General features: G+C 35.4%; 2 protein-coding genes across 5 annotated transcripts; one reads left to right on the top strand and one right to left on the bottom strand.

Annotated features, from left to right (window-relative positions):
• Positions 1-23: 23 nt before the first annotated feature.
• On the top strand, positions 24-2,008 carry LOC129567088 (metallophosphoesterase 1 homolog). Its single transcript, XM_055443660.1, has 5 exons — positions 24-592; positions 666-840; positions 921-1,062; positions 1,214-1,727; positions 1,793-2,008. The coding sequence occupies exons 1-5, from the start codon at positions 497-499 to the stop codon at positions 1,958-1,960; spliced, it is 1,095 nt and encodes a 364-aa protein (XP_055299635.1). The 5' UTR covers positions 24-496; the 3' UTR covers positions 1,961-2,008.
• Positions 2,003-4,703, bottom strand: LOC129567089 (glucosamine-6-phosphate isomerase). Of its 4 annotated transcripts, XM_055443663.1 has the most exons (8): positions 4,631-4,649; positions 4,525-4,563; positions 3,914-4,041; positions 3,722-3,849; positions 3,364-3,642; positions 3,169-3,257; positions 2,939-3,112; positions 2,078-2,427 (listed from the first exon to the last, which is right to left on the bottom strand). In XM_055443663.1, the coding sequence occupies exons 3-8, from the start codon at positions 4,009-4,011 to the stop codon at positions 2,383-2,385; spliced, it is 813 nt and encodes a 270-aa protein (XP_055299638.1). In that variant the 5' UTR covers positions 4,012-4,041; positions 4,525-4,563; positions 4,631-4,649; the 3' UTR covers positions 2,078-2,382. The 4 variants fall into 4 exon arrangements, with proteins under 4 accessions (XP_055299637.1, XP_055299638.1, XP_055299639.1 ...); XM_055443662.1 differs by having other exon boundaries at positions 2,003-2,194; positions 4,525-4,679; XM_055443664.1 differs by lacking the exon at positions 4,525-4,563 and having other exon boundaries at positions 4,631-4,703.
• Positions 4,704-14,155: the final 9,452 nt, after the last annotated feature.

Raw genomic sequence — 14,155 nt, 5'->3', positions numbered from 1 at the left:
ATTGGAACGTCAAGTGTTGACGTTTGAATTGTCAAAACAAAATCGTTTGGAAGCAGCTGCTCCAACACGAATCTCGTAGTGAATTGCGGAATCTTAGCCGGGAAAATATAAACAAAATGTTTACGAATAAAAAAAAGAAGTAAAGTTTTATCTTTACAAAAAAAACTAAGCTAGCGTTGATTTCAACGGTCCCTTTGTGATGTCGATAAATTCAAAACTCCGAAAATTACGTAACTGAATGATGACATTGATCGAATTTGATAAGAAACCGATAAAAGTTATCGAATTTTTGAAACATTTGACGAATTAAGAACATTTTTCGCGATAAATTCAAGTAATGTTTCACGACGCAGCTCCTCGAAAAATAAATTGTTAGTCATTATTTGCAAGTCAAAGATTGTGCATTCAAGTCTAAATGCTTTGATTTTCTGGTTCTTCCTAATTGAACCGATTGTTATTTCGAAAATTACTTCTGAATTTCGAAACTAAGAAAGAAATGGAGTCTAAAACAGTGATATATCTAATAGCATTAGTATTTGGTGCAGTTTTTTTATTCAATGAGTTTTTTGTCTACTTCTTAGTATTGAACCAGGTGAGATAGTGCTCGATATCTTATTTAAATTCTGGACAATTCGAAACACTAAACCGTTTTTTTTCTGCATTAGTGTCAATGGCCATCGAAATTTAACGATTCCGTCCGAGCGATGCTGCTGGCTGACACTCATTTGCTGGGACCATTCAGGGGACATTGGTTCGATAAGTTGCGTCGTGAGTGGCAAATGCGACGGGCATTTCATGCTACAATTTGGTTGCATCAACCAAATGTGGTCTTCATTTTGGGTAAGAAAAAAAAAATGAAACAAACGTCTTCGAAAAAAAAATGTATGACATATGAAAATCCATGTACATTGTATAAACAGGTGATGTGTTTGATGAAGGCCAATATGTTGATGGTGAACGTTTCGAGGCGTATTTGATGCGATTTCATGACATCTTTTACACACCGTCGAACATGAAAGTCTACAGTGCTGTTGGAAATCATGATGTTGGATTTCATTACAGGTTTATTTCGTTTACTATGAATTTTGAAACCAGATTTCTTTTATATTTAAAACTTTATCTTCAAAACTGAAGTATGACTCATTGCAAAACGGAATTTATCCGAAACATTTATCTAACGAAACGATTTTTCCATTTTAAATTTCAATTCCAGATTGCATCCGTATGTGGTGGACCGTTTTAAAAAAGCGTTTAAAGAGAGTCAAAATACGTTGATTACAATAAAAGATAGTCACTTTGTGCTTGTGAACTCAATGACGCTATCTCGTGATGGGTGCTACTTCTGTGCGGAGGCTGAACAAGAAATTAGACGTATATCACAACGTTTGAATTGTGCAAAGGACAGTTCCAATTCGAGCACCTGCAGAAGAATGACTGATAAATTACCGTTTTATGCACGTCCCATTCTTTTGCAACACTTCCCTACTTACCGTGAATCCGATGAAGTGTGTGTAGAGCACGATTCTCCGCAAATAGAAGCGTACCGTGAAGATTGGGAGGTTTTGTCCAAAGACGCCACTCAATTCCTTGGCAAGGCTCTGAATCCAGCTGTTTCATTCTGTGGTCACTCGCATCATTATTGTCGCTCGTACAATACGTGGAATGTGGAGGAATTTACAATCGCTTCATTCAGCTGGCGAAATAAACGAAGCCCCAGTTTTCTTTTGGTAAGACAAAATGGAAAAATTGAAATTTTTTCGATGAAAAATATTTGATTGTGTCATCATTTCAGGCGGAATTTTCCAACGATGAATATGCTGTTTCAAAATGTGACATGCCAAGCGAACATACAGTGATCTTTATTTACATCATCAGCAGCTTTATAGTGTTTTTAATGTTTTTTTATTTTATATACGACACATACTGTCGTCGAAACTCGCGAAAGCAAAAACCAATGTAAGAAATACAAGAGAATATAAAGACTTTAAAGATTTTCATCCATTTTCAATATAGTTTTTTTTTATTGATTCACAGTACAGATACTAAATATTTCTATCGATTTTGAACGTTCAAATTTATTACTTAGCTCCAGCTAAGCTATGGGAAATATACAGAAACTAATTTTTTGGAAGTTATAAAAAATTGTATTTTATGGTGTATCGGCTATCAATTTGGAATGTAATTCCATTAATCCCTGTGGAAAAATTTAAGTAAATTCATTTAGTAAGAGTTGTCTTGTTAAATGGTGTGTGTTGATGTGATGTATGTGTGTGTATAATGTTCAAAATAAAAGTATCCGCGAATAGTGTTTTTCCATGAGCTAGAGAAAAACGACATGGCATCTGGCATAGACTCGGAATGCTCGGTCAGGATTGAAATCAATCAAATTGCGTTTTCGATCAGTTTTTCATGAACTTCACTCAGTCCCTGGGAATTAGAGAATGGTCTCAGTCAAATTGATGATGTAAACGAATTAGCCATCAGTGATGACCCATCACCACTCCATGCTTTACATAGAATTGAGTGTATTAGTTTGAAGAAGTCAAATTTGTTAGTAAAAACCATTCCGAAGGAGAAAGTAGGATGTTTAGAGTAATAACAGGCACTACTAATAATCTTTTACCCCTGATTTTGAACAGCCACTGCAAAAACACAGTTTCGCATCTTTGGTTGATTAAGCTATTATTGCCATTGATTGATTGTGACGTTACTGTGGTAAAACCTAATCAATTTCGCAATTCTGTGGTTAATGTCTTGATTTACGGCTTAAGTTTTAGTGCGAAAAGCAATTTTATAGATTGAGTGTGTGTAATGTGCATTCCCATAAGGAAAATTTGAAATATTTGCACCATATTTGCAAAACTATATACATGCGAGTGAGTGAAACAAGTGAGATAGATAGAAGCGATAAGAATAGCATGTAGAACAGTCACTTTACCTTGAAATATTTTACGGTTTTGACCCGTAGTTCCAATGTGGCATCTTCGTCACAAAGCATCAACGTTTTCGGATGTTGTTGGAAGGCAGACACAGTCCACATGTGATTGACACCTTCTTCAATCGCCTTATACAGTGCAAACGACTTGTGTGCACCGGTAATCAGAATCATTACCTAAAAAATCGACAATTTGAGCGATTGAATTTTATATACCTTCTCTCGCATTTTACCTCTCTTGCATCCATAACTGTACCAACGCCTACAGTTAGCGCTTCCTTTGGTACTTTCGACATGTCATTTTCAAAGAAGCGAGCATTTGCTGAAATTGAATTTTTCCACAATTATTTCTCGCATTTGCAAAACCCAAACCTTTTTTTGTTCATTTTTGTCTTTAGGGGAAAAAAAAGAAAAATGAATCAACCAACCTTCAAGTGTGTCTTGGGCAAGTGTCTTAACTCTCGTGCGTGATACTAAAGAAGAGCCAGGTTCGTTAAAAGCTATGTGCCCATCCGGACCAATACCGCCGATAAACAGTTCAACTCCGCCAGCTTCTTTAATCTTTTTCTCATAGTTTTCACACTCAAGCTTCAAGTCGGGTGCGTTGCCATCCAAAATGTGTGCATTTTCTGGTTCAATATCGATGTGCTTGAAAAAGTTGTGCCACATAAAATAGTGGTAGCTCTCCGGGTGATCACGAGGCAAATCTATCAAACATTTTATTAATAAGTTCAGGAAAATTGTATGGAAAAATTCCCCCAAAAAAATGGTTCACAAATTGCTCACTTGCATATTCATCCATATTGAAAGTCTTAACATATTTGAATGAAACTTTTCCGTTTTTATGATATTCGACAAGTTTTCGGTACATTCCCAACGGAGTACTTCCTGTTGGTAAACCAAGCACAAAATACCTGCCCCAATGGAAACGGATTAAAAAATCATGAGAAAAATGAAAAAAGAAATGATAAGTCATACTTGTCTGGTCCCGGGTTAAAATCTCTTATACGTTTGAGCACATATTTAGCCGCCCATTCGCCAACGCGATCGGAACTATCCAAAATAACAAGACGCATCTTGTCGTTGTGAGCACAACTGAGTCAATACTGAAACGAGTTGAAATGTTTTTGATGAGCGAACAATAAATTGATAAGTGCGTTGCTTTTTTGCTCTCTCTTTCTCCCATTTTTTTTCATCAGTCTATTTGACTGCATTGGTTTGGTGAAAATCGAAACAATAAAGATAAGTCATCACATAAGAGGGCAACCTCCTCTTGATTGCTTCATGTTTTTTTTTGTTTCTTGTGTTCTTTGTGTTTGTGAATTCGTTGTTTTTTGGCATTTCTCATTCTTATTCCTTATCTGCGTGACGACAAACAAGTTTTTGACCACTTCTTTATGTATTGGTGAGAATCATAAAAAAACTGCGTTAAATCGTTCATTGACCCGAGTCGAATTTTTCGGTGAGACGTCGACACAACGAGACGAGTCGCGTTTGTTCATTGAGAAAAACAAAATTATCACTGCATTTCAACAGAGTTTTAGAGTTTTTTCTTGTAACAATAACAGATTATGTAAGTTGAATTTTACCACACAAAAAAAGGCTGCTCCAAATTGATAATAATACAACTGAACACAAAGAACTGGTTAAAAAATAATTTCTGAAACGATATAAAAAAAACACCGGAGTACCGACCTTTTGCAAATACTTCACAATACAAACTGTGTACGATGCTGTGTACGAACAGCAGCAAAAATAGAGAGTCTTCGTATTGTAAACAAACATATACAGATAATTCTTGACAGTGTTGAAAGTGTTTAACCTGGTGGCGGGGACTGTAAACACTCATCGGCTTTGTCAGTTTGGAAAGGCGGCGGTTTTGAAAGCGATGACTTACCTCAACCAAATTGAACCGAATAATCTGGAAATTTATTCTTTTTATCGTGTAATTGGCGTAGTGCAAATGATTCATGGCTCATTGCTGATCTTCCTTTGAATTTTCAAATCGTCAATAAAAATGACATTCATTTGAAATGAAATATGTTTGCCAAACGAGCTTGTGTAAACTCAATTGGAAATTTTAAATCCAACAACACATGAAATTTTGTGCTTCTTTTGAGAAATGAAAGAAAAACGTTGAGAAAAAACGCGCCAAACATTCTATTTGGATTGTATAATTTCATTTTATTTGTAATACATTTTTATTAGATTTGTATGGGTGAATTGATCCCGTGAGCATAACATAGATTTGTCGGCGTAACATACCAGTGTACAATTTGTTCCGAATTGAACGAGTAACAAATAGGTGTTTCGCTTTGTTCGATGACGTTTTTATAAGTCGTTTTTATGCGCACGGGTTCAATTATGAGAACGTCGGTGAATGACGAGCATAAGATCTAAATAATACGTGCATGCACTAGAGTATTTGCTATAATTTGATATTATTTTAATAAATATCGTGTTCTTAATTGACAGTTGATTCTTTCCATCTTCATTTCATTCATCATTAGTATCAACACGATTTTTGTTTTTGTTTTAGTTTAATTTTGTAAAATAATTAGGCTTATTCTGAAATTCTCAAACGGCATACTTTGTGTAATAGAGTTTGCCAATCTACAATGTTTGATTGTTGTTGGGTTTTTTTTTGTCTCTCAATATAACATAAAATAAATTTAATTTTGATTTAATTTCCCCTAAAAAATTATTATTGAACCATTTATTAAGTAATATATCCAATGGATATTATCCATTTTTCAAATGCAATTAATTGATTCGCAATCATTTGATTCGTTCATGTGATAATTTGTTAAATATATTTTGTGTGAAAGAGTTTATTTTGAGAAGAACTGTAGAAATCGCAACGAATGATAATTCATTGAATAATTATATTGAAGTGCAATGGTGCTCTTGATTCGAATGTGAATGTTTAAATTCTTTATGTGCTCTTTTTATTTTCTTCTTTACGATGTTGTTGAATTTTGGGCCGACAATTCCGAAATTACAACACGTGTTCATAACGCTAAATGAAATGTACAATTTTATTCTCTAAATGAATCATAAACATTGGGGATGAATTCTCTTAGACTGTGTTAGTGTGACTGTGTCTCCTCTGTGTGTGTGCAGTTTTGAATATCACTTAAAATGAATTTATAGAAAATTTACTAAACTTCAATATATTTTGTTAATTGATCTAAATTGGAACATTTTTTTTTCTCTTCCTTATTGGGCTTATAAAATGCATGTCTATATGCTCATTGTGTTCAATTGGACATTGGGAATATATTCAGTTTGAATAATTGCTAATTCAATTTATTATTCGTCAATCAATTTACTGTGAACTACAGTGGAACGGAACGGAACGGTGAACGAACGAATAGTGTTGCAGGGCTGCAAATTACCTATATGACACCAGTATTATTAAATATAGTTTTGTATTTGAACATGTGCTGCATTGAATTACAGTTAAATGGGCTAAATATATACTATAAATGTGTGGTAAATTTATGCAATTTAAATGGCTCAGGACTTTTTTTGTTTTTATTTTGAAAATATGATTTTTTGTTATTGTTGTGGGTTTTTGTTGAATCCACACCGTGGATTTTATATCAGTGCAAATGATTTGTGGCAGATGATGAAGAAGCAATTCTATTGAAACCATTAAAAACAGCTCAAATGGAAATTGTATGCCTTTTCGTGTGAGGGCGTGTTTGAATTTTATACTTGTCATTTTCTGTTTGCTAAATCCTATTTCCGGCTTACTGAACACTGAACAGTAATTCCATAATTAAATATATTTTTAGCATTTTGCAATTTGTTACTTAAATATTTTAATATGTATGGAAACATGCAATTTAATTATAATGACAGGTTTTTGAAGTGCCCCATTCATTCATTCATGGGGACGTGTGTGTGTGTGTGTGTGTGTGTGTGTGTGCAAACAGTGCGCTATTACGGGGATGGTGCCGTAACACTCTATATATCACCTAAAAATAAAATAAAATGATTACATTTTGTACAGTTGCCTGTTGCACACTGGTTCTGCGACTCCTGCTCGTGTTCGTACACAGCAGAAGTAGAAGTAGACTTGCATGCATGGCATTTTCACTTTCCTGTCCAATTTTTCATTGTTCCGTCGTCGTCATCGCCGCCGTGTGTGTTCGAACGTTGCATTTCGGTGTATGCTCTGTTTGAAACACCCTGATGGATGAACGCTTTCTATAAATATATTAATTGGTACACTGACACATTTGCTTCGTCATTTTCTATTTGATTGCATGTGGTGCATCTATAAATATGCTTTTGCCAGAATATGGTGAAACAGTTGTTGAATGCATGTGCCATTTTTCATCCCTTTTCTCTGTTTGCTATCTGCATAACTACGAATCATAAGTGTTGTGAGGGAGTTGGTGGGAGGGAGGGAGGTATATTTTCATTTTATTTATTATTAAAATCTAATGATTTTGGTCCACTGAATACCATACGATTTTTTATCATTTTATCATTTATGAATAGAAATAATGTACACATTTGCATCCATACGAAATTGCAATTTCGTATGAATCTTCTAATTTAAATGGACAACGAATCACAGTAGAAAATGAAAGAAAAATGAAACAAAACCGATGAAATTGCTGCTCTGATGCTGAGAAATGTGAAATAGTCCACTTGATGGAATCAAGCTCATTCGGTAGTGCATCACTCAAATCAGGAAAGTTTTTGAATTTTTTACACTGTTTTGCTCTATTCGAGCAAGTTGCTATGTGAAAGTTGAAGTATTCAAACCAAGAAATACCGGACTTTTCATCCATATAAAATTTAGTCATCCAATATTGTTTGAATGAGGTTTCTCAACTTGAAACCTGAATATTTATGAAAACGACAAAAAGAGAGAGGAAGAGAGTGTGTGAGAGAGATTAGTAAAACGCACAGTAAACACGATGGTTCTAACTTTTAGAACCGCAATATGAAATTTGGCACTAAAATCCATTTTAGTACCATTTGTACTAGAAAAAGTTCAGAATGCACTAAATCAAAAATCAAAGCTTCATGTATTTATTATAGAACTTTTGAACTTTTTCTAGAGCAAATGGTACTAAAACAAAGTTATGTGTCAAGTCCATCGAAATATATTGAGCATTTGGATACTTTGTGTGCTTAAAATGAAATCATGAACAATCTCTCAATCGCAATTCCCACAAGTCAGATGAAATGAAACGGAGAAAAACGGTACGAGATTTTCCATTGAATTCGCACAATTCGTCTCTCGCTCCATCACTTTCGCTTGCTTTCTGTGTGATTGTGTGTGTGTGATGATTTTATGAATAAAACATAAATTATTATTTGATTCTTTTCTTTCTTTCTTTCTACGTTTACATTGAGTTATATACATAAATATCGCTTAGTTTCTGTTCTATTCGATTATGTGCTTTCACCATAAACGATAGAGTTACATATTATCGTTTATTAAGAGGATTTTTACCTCCTTTCATCCTCCTCCTACTACTTCTTCTTTTTTCTTTTCTCTTCGTCTCTTTTACTTTTGATTTTTTTTTCTCTGCGTGTGATTTGGTGTGTGTATTTGGGTGTGGGTTGACTATGTGCTTAATATCAATATGCCACAGGCAGAATCTCTCTACAATTTTTCTCTATTATATCTAATTCGAAATCCCCTAGTACACGGAAGTTTTGACCCATTTTGTGGCCCCAATGACTTTGAGAGTGTCAGCGGCTGATTGACCTATAGGTTGACTGACCGTATAAGTACCGTTTGTGCTCTCGTGCTCCTTTTCAGAGGAGACTTTTTAGCTGGATGCTTTTTGCACGCGCGAACCTTTTCCCAACACACAATTTCCATTGTGTTCGATCTGGCATGGAATTGAAATACGTGAGATTAAACTTATTTTTAGGATGTTTTCGGTTGTTGTGAGTTAAATTATTCTCAAATTTGAATAACAAATTAACACAAAAATTGAGTTGAGAATTTTTGTTTTACTCTATGACACTAGCTAATCCAAGCTGTGTGTGTATACAATTTTCCATTGTGAAAATGTTAAACAGTCGCTATGTTTTACACAATGTTATCGTTTTCTTCTGTCGAGGAATAATCCGAATCATCGATTTTTCTCTTCACCCTTCATCCATTTCGAAACCGAAACAAAATTTGTGCTGAGTCTGATATCGACATATATACCGTAGAAAAACACATAAAATTGCAACGTGGTCCAAGGAGAATTATATTGGCGTGGAAAACGAATAGAAAAACCATTGTATGTTCATAGTATTGGTGCCCGCATCGTGGCAGCAAGAAAAAAAAGCGACGAACGAAGGCGAATGAAGGAAAAAGAAAAGAAAACTGAACGATCAATAAAGGCGAAATGTATTTACTCTTTGTTAAATATCAATAACAAGCGTATAAAAGAATAAGTGCCAAAAACAAAAGCACCATGTAGTAACAAGACAGCAGGCTCGATGCCCCCCGTCCTCATGGTCCTGTTCGATTGCTTGCTTGCTGGCTTCGATACTTGGTACACGAGTGCAAAAAGAAAATCGCAATAATAGTCCATAAATTCCAAGCTCCATACGCTTTGAGCGTTGCGGATCGAAACACAAATCATCATTACTGTAACCACCTCTCAATCGAACGAAACAACCTAATCTGAGGCCATTTCTTACAACACACTTGTGTGCAATTTTTCTTTTGACTTGCTTAGTTTTTCTTTTCGTTCGCTCCATCTGTAGTGTGAGCCATCACATTGAGACACACAAACAAGTCGAAATTATGCTTACCCAGCATTTTTTCTTGATGACTGAAATCTTACACATTTCATTGTTCCATGGCTTTCGCTTTTCTCTTTTACACAATGACGACGTGTTCACGCAATGAAATGTCTATCGATATGATTATTTCAATTTTCCCAACTGAAAAGAGTATCGAAAGCCACAAATTGCCCGAAAGGAAAAAGAAACCGAACAGTGATTTGTTGCTTTCGCTACATGTACACTAGCTCTTACACTTTTAATGTGAAACTTTGCGTTGTTCCTTCGAATGCAATTGCTTGTTCGTAATGAACATTTTTGTTTCTTAATCGGACTTTCTAATAGAAAGTTGCTATTGAACGGCAAACGCAATGAATTTCCCGCTAGCAAGTCATCAAATAAATTCGTAACGAAACTATCGAGACACATACATGCATACACATGGAAAGTTTTGTTGTGGCTGCTCTTTCTATAGATAAATTACCAACTGAAACATTGGAATTTGTGATGGTCAAATGCATTGGCTCACGTTATCTCTCTATATGTGGGAATGCGCGAGCTCTCACCACTCGCTCGCTAACTATACCGCTCATTTATTACTGATTCCGAATGTAATTGACTTCTTTTTCGGCTTCGTGCTTTACATCCGTTTTCATTAGCTCAACGCTTAATGCATAAATTTAATTTCTTTGCACATAAAAATTTACTACATTGGTTAAACGGCAGCATCTGTAGATAGAGCGACAGTTGGACACTAACAAATCCCATAGTAGCACGCACGCAATGACAGAGAGAAAGAGAGAGAGAGAGAGAGAGAGAGAGAGAAGGAGAGAGAGAGAGCGTTCATGCTCAATGTCATTTGGTGGTAGTGATTTATTATAAAGCTAAGTACATAGTTCCTTGTGAAATGAAAAAATTTCTCCGGTGAAATTTTCACAGGTGATATTTTTATGGTGTTTTTTATTTTCGAATTGCAAGCATAATGATTTTTGATGTATAAATCAGCTAACTCATTCCAATATCAACACGACACATGAACAAATTTGGTTTTTGAGTTCATTCTTCTATGTGTTTTGTCTAAACAAATTTTTTTCACGGTCGTGAAAAATATTTCGCGTGCAAAATGTACGCGAAATTTTTTTCACGGCCGTGAAAAAATAAGAAAGATCAAAATAAATTCAAGAATGAATTCAAAATTCAAATTTGTTCATGTGTTGTGTTGATATTGAAGGGAGTTAACTGTTTCATACATCAAAAATCATTATGCTTGCAACTCGAAAATAAAAAACACCATACAAATATCACCTGTAAAAATTTCACCGGAGAAATTTTTTCATTTCACGAGGAACTGTGTACTTAGCTTAATTTCGAAATGAATTCAAAGACATTTCCGATGGTGCACACACCACAACACAGTTACGATATGTAGAAGTGACGTTCAATTGATGCTGCCCCACTTCATCTTGACCATTTTACGTTAGACCAGTTGTCAACAAATGGTGCCATTGCCATTACCACTACCACTATCGCCGTCGTCGCCGTTGTCGGATAGATTGATTATCAAGAATCTAAATTAATACGATTCTTTTTGGAACTACTACGTATGCCCATAGTTTACCATAACATAAATGCGCCACGAGTTAAGTCGGACAGATTGAAATCAACCAGCACCAGAAGTGGATTCGAGTTAATTAATGGAATTAATCAGGCATATATGCATTAAAATGTGTGTGGCGCTGCAAATGAATGCTCGGCATTCCGAATTAATGAAAAATGGAATCGCTTATCGGCGGTAATTTGTGTATGTATGTTTGCGTGCCATTTGAAATATGATGCGGCTTATGATGAATTGAGCCTCATTTCCGGCTTTGCCGCATTGGTCAAAACTACTCAGGCGTTAACTCTATGTGACACAATGTTATAATCGATCACAAACAGTCATTCCAGGACGCGCACGCGCGCGTCCGCTCGCCAAAACCACTACTGTACTGTACTGTAATTATTTTAATTGATATTTTTCGGTTGATTCCAAAGGAATCAAGCTTGAATGGCTCGTTTGGAATTTCATTTGATTCATCATGGTAAATGACTTTGGGCATCGGTACAAACGCCATCGTGTCATCGCTATCTCATGTCAATTTTGATGGATTTTTATTTCTGACACAAACAAGGATGTTGCTTGTCAATTTTTATGCACGCCTCACTTGCTAAACATTATCACCAATTTGTTGACTGTCACCACAACAGTTTTGAGCGATTGCAAAATATTTTTTCGCTCCAAGAAAAATTGTCAAATAATGATGTAAATTTTGCGAAATTTCTATTGGCGAACAGATTTTATCGTGAAAAAATCACCGAAAAAAGCAGAAAAAAAACAATTGTTGTACAAAAGCTGAAGAAAAAAAAAACTTGAAAATCAATGTTTTGATGCGTGCTGATTGAATGCGGGAACAAAAAAAAACACGAGAACATTGATGTTGTAACGGGTGGTGTGTTGTTAACTTCGAAATGGAAAAGTAAACATAACAAATTACATCGCATAATCAGTTCAGTGAAAGAGATGATTTGTTTTGTGCTCATTTGAAATGGCAAAGTAAATAGTAAACAGGGAACGAAGAGGTGGTGGTAAACATGACATTTGCGGAATACATTCTCAATGTTTGTTGTTGTTCTTTTTCTCTTATTTTGTGTTATCTTATGACAACAACAAAAGCGATTCAATCAATTGGAAATCATTGTTAGCGCACAATGAACGTTCATCGGTGAAGGTGATACAGAGCTGAATGTATAATGATTATTATTATTATGGCTGAGAAAGAGATGCTTTTTTTTAAATACATTATTGTGTTGTTTGTTGAAAATGTGATCGGAAACGAAGAGAAAAAATACTTGGCTGAATTTTAATTGCATTCTCATATTTATTTTGGTTATTGCGTCCAATGACGGGCACAATCCAATAATTGACTTTGGTGTGAGGTACCTTTTCGATCAAAACAAAGTACTTTGCTGAGAATAGAAACTACTCGACACAATAATATTCTGAGGTCATTTCATTCAGCTGGAGAGGTGATGCACAGATCTAAGAAAAACGAGTAGGACTTTGTATACAAACACATCCCAGAAATGGAAAATTGATGGCGTACAGATTGAAAATTTATGTTCGAATAATTGCTCATTTTGAGTCTCAAGTATTTGGTAAATAACAAGGTCACGGATAGGAAACGTATGGGCGAAATTATGAACCATACCCCAAATATCAAACTGATTTTTGTTTGTAACTTTGCTAGAAATGGTTCTTGACTAATCTGTCAAACATATACCAATACATTGCGCCTGAAAGGCACATAGATGTCGCTGGCAGTCAGGTTTCTCTCAATATAAAAGATATGTTATGAACGAAATCATGATCGGCTCTCGTGCGTCATTTCCATCATCATAAATCAAAATAATCTGTCAAAATCTCTATAAATTGAATTTCACGCAAACAAGCACCGAATGTGTGTATGTTTCCTATTTCATATAGAAAACGAGGAGAAAAAATTGTTGTGCCTTTTGTGTGTATGTTATATATATAATATGAAATGACTCAGTACTACAATGGTGCTAAAAATTATATTGTATCAATAACAAATCCTCTGTACTCTTGGTGGCCCATCCAAATCAATTTCTCGTTCCACCGTTCTCATTTTCACTTAAAATGCGGACAACACTCTTTGTTCAGCCGCGTAATCCTTCATTCAATTTTCAAGTCCATAAAAACTTTTTCGATCATTCGTTCTAGTTAATGCTCGTGGCTTTGTTTGGCGTCTTTACGTGCGCTTCCCCCTCTCCAGCTCTTTTTTTTAAATCTCCGGATATCCGACACGAGTGAACGAGCCAGCAAGCAAACGAGTTAGTAAGAGTACACCATTCAAGCAAAGTGAATATTTTCGTTTTTCTTGCACGGTCACCCGTTTAAAGTTTACTCATTCCATTCGGCTTCATGTGATTATTGTTATATGGCTCTCAAGGTTACGTTCCACACTCTCCCCGCTAGCCTGATCACGATTTTCGATGCCTTTGTTCAAAAACGGTTGTCGGCTAATCCCATATATCCGACAGTGAGACGAGAGAAGAAAAAAAATCGAAATTATAAAGCGTGTGACGCGAACAACTCTCCGCGTGTCAACTCCCTAACATTTTCTACGTTGTGTTCCTTTCTTTTCTCCGCTTTTGATTGTTCAACAAAAAAAAAGTGAGTAAAAACGAAGGAATAATGATGCGTTTTTCATTTCGGCCTGAGTACGGTTGATTCAACATGCCAACCATTGTAGTCTTATAGAGATTAAGAAAAAAGAAACCGAAAAGAAAATGGTTTGACAAAAAAGAACCATCAAGTGTCCGATAGCCTGAACACAAGTGAACGATAATTTTGAGCACAACTTTTGCCGAAAGGACCGACAAAATACGGGACGATGTTGACAC

The sequence above is a fragment of the Sitodiplosis mosellana genome, unplaced genomic scaffold (assembly GCF_009176505.1).
Source record: "Sitodiplosis mosellana isolate CC-2019 unplaced genomic scaffold, AAFC_SMos_1.0 Smas_scaffold_5, whole genome shotgun sequence".
In the NCBI taxonomy this organism is placed as follows: domain Eukaryota; kingdom Metazoa; phylum Arthropoda; class Insecta; order Diptera; family Cecidomyiidae; genus Sitodiplosis; species Sitodiplosis mosellana.
Note: the sequence above shows the minus strand (reverse complement) of the source record. Positions and strands in the feature narration are given on the sequence as shown.

Coding starts and splice junctions, on each gene's coding strand:
- LOC129567088 (XM_055443660.1), top strand. CDS start 497: ATGGAGTCTAAAACAGTGATATATCTAATAGCATTAGTATTTGGTGCA. Junction 593..665: donor ACTTCTTAGTATTGAACCAG/GTGAGATAGTGC, acceptor TTTCTGCATTAG/TGTCAATGGCCATCGAAATT. Junction 841..920: donor AAATGTGGTCTTCATTTTGG/GTAAGAAAAAAA, acceptor TTGTATAAACAG/GTGATGTGTTTGATGAAGGC.
- LOC129567089 (XM_055443664.1), bottom strand. CDS start 4,011: ATGCGTCTTGTTATTTTGGATAGTTCCGATCGCGTTGGCGAATGGGCG. Junction 3,850..3,913: donor TTTAACCCGGGACCAGACAA/GTATGACTTATC, acceptor CCATTGGGGCAG/GTATTTTGTGCTTGGTTTAC. Junction 3,258..3,363: donor TGCCCAAGACACACTTGAAG/GTTGGTTGATTC, acceptor ATTCAATTTCAG/CAAATGCTCGCTTCTTTGAA.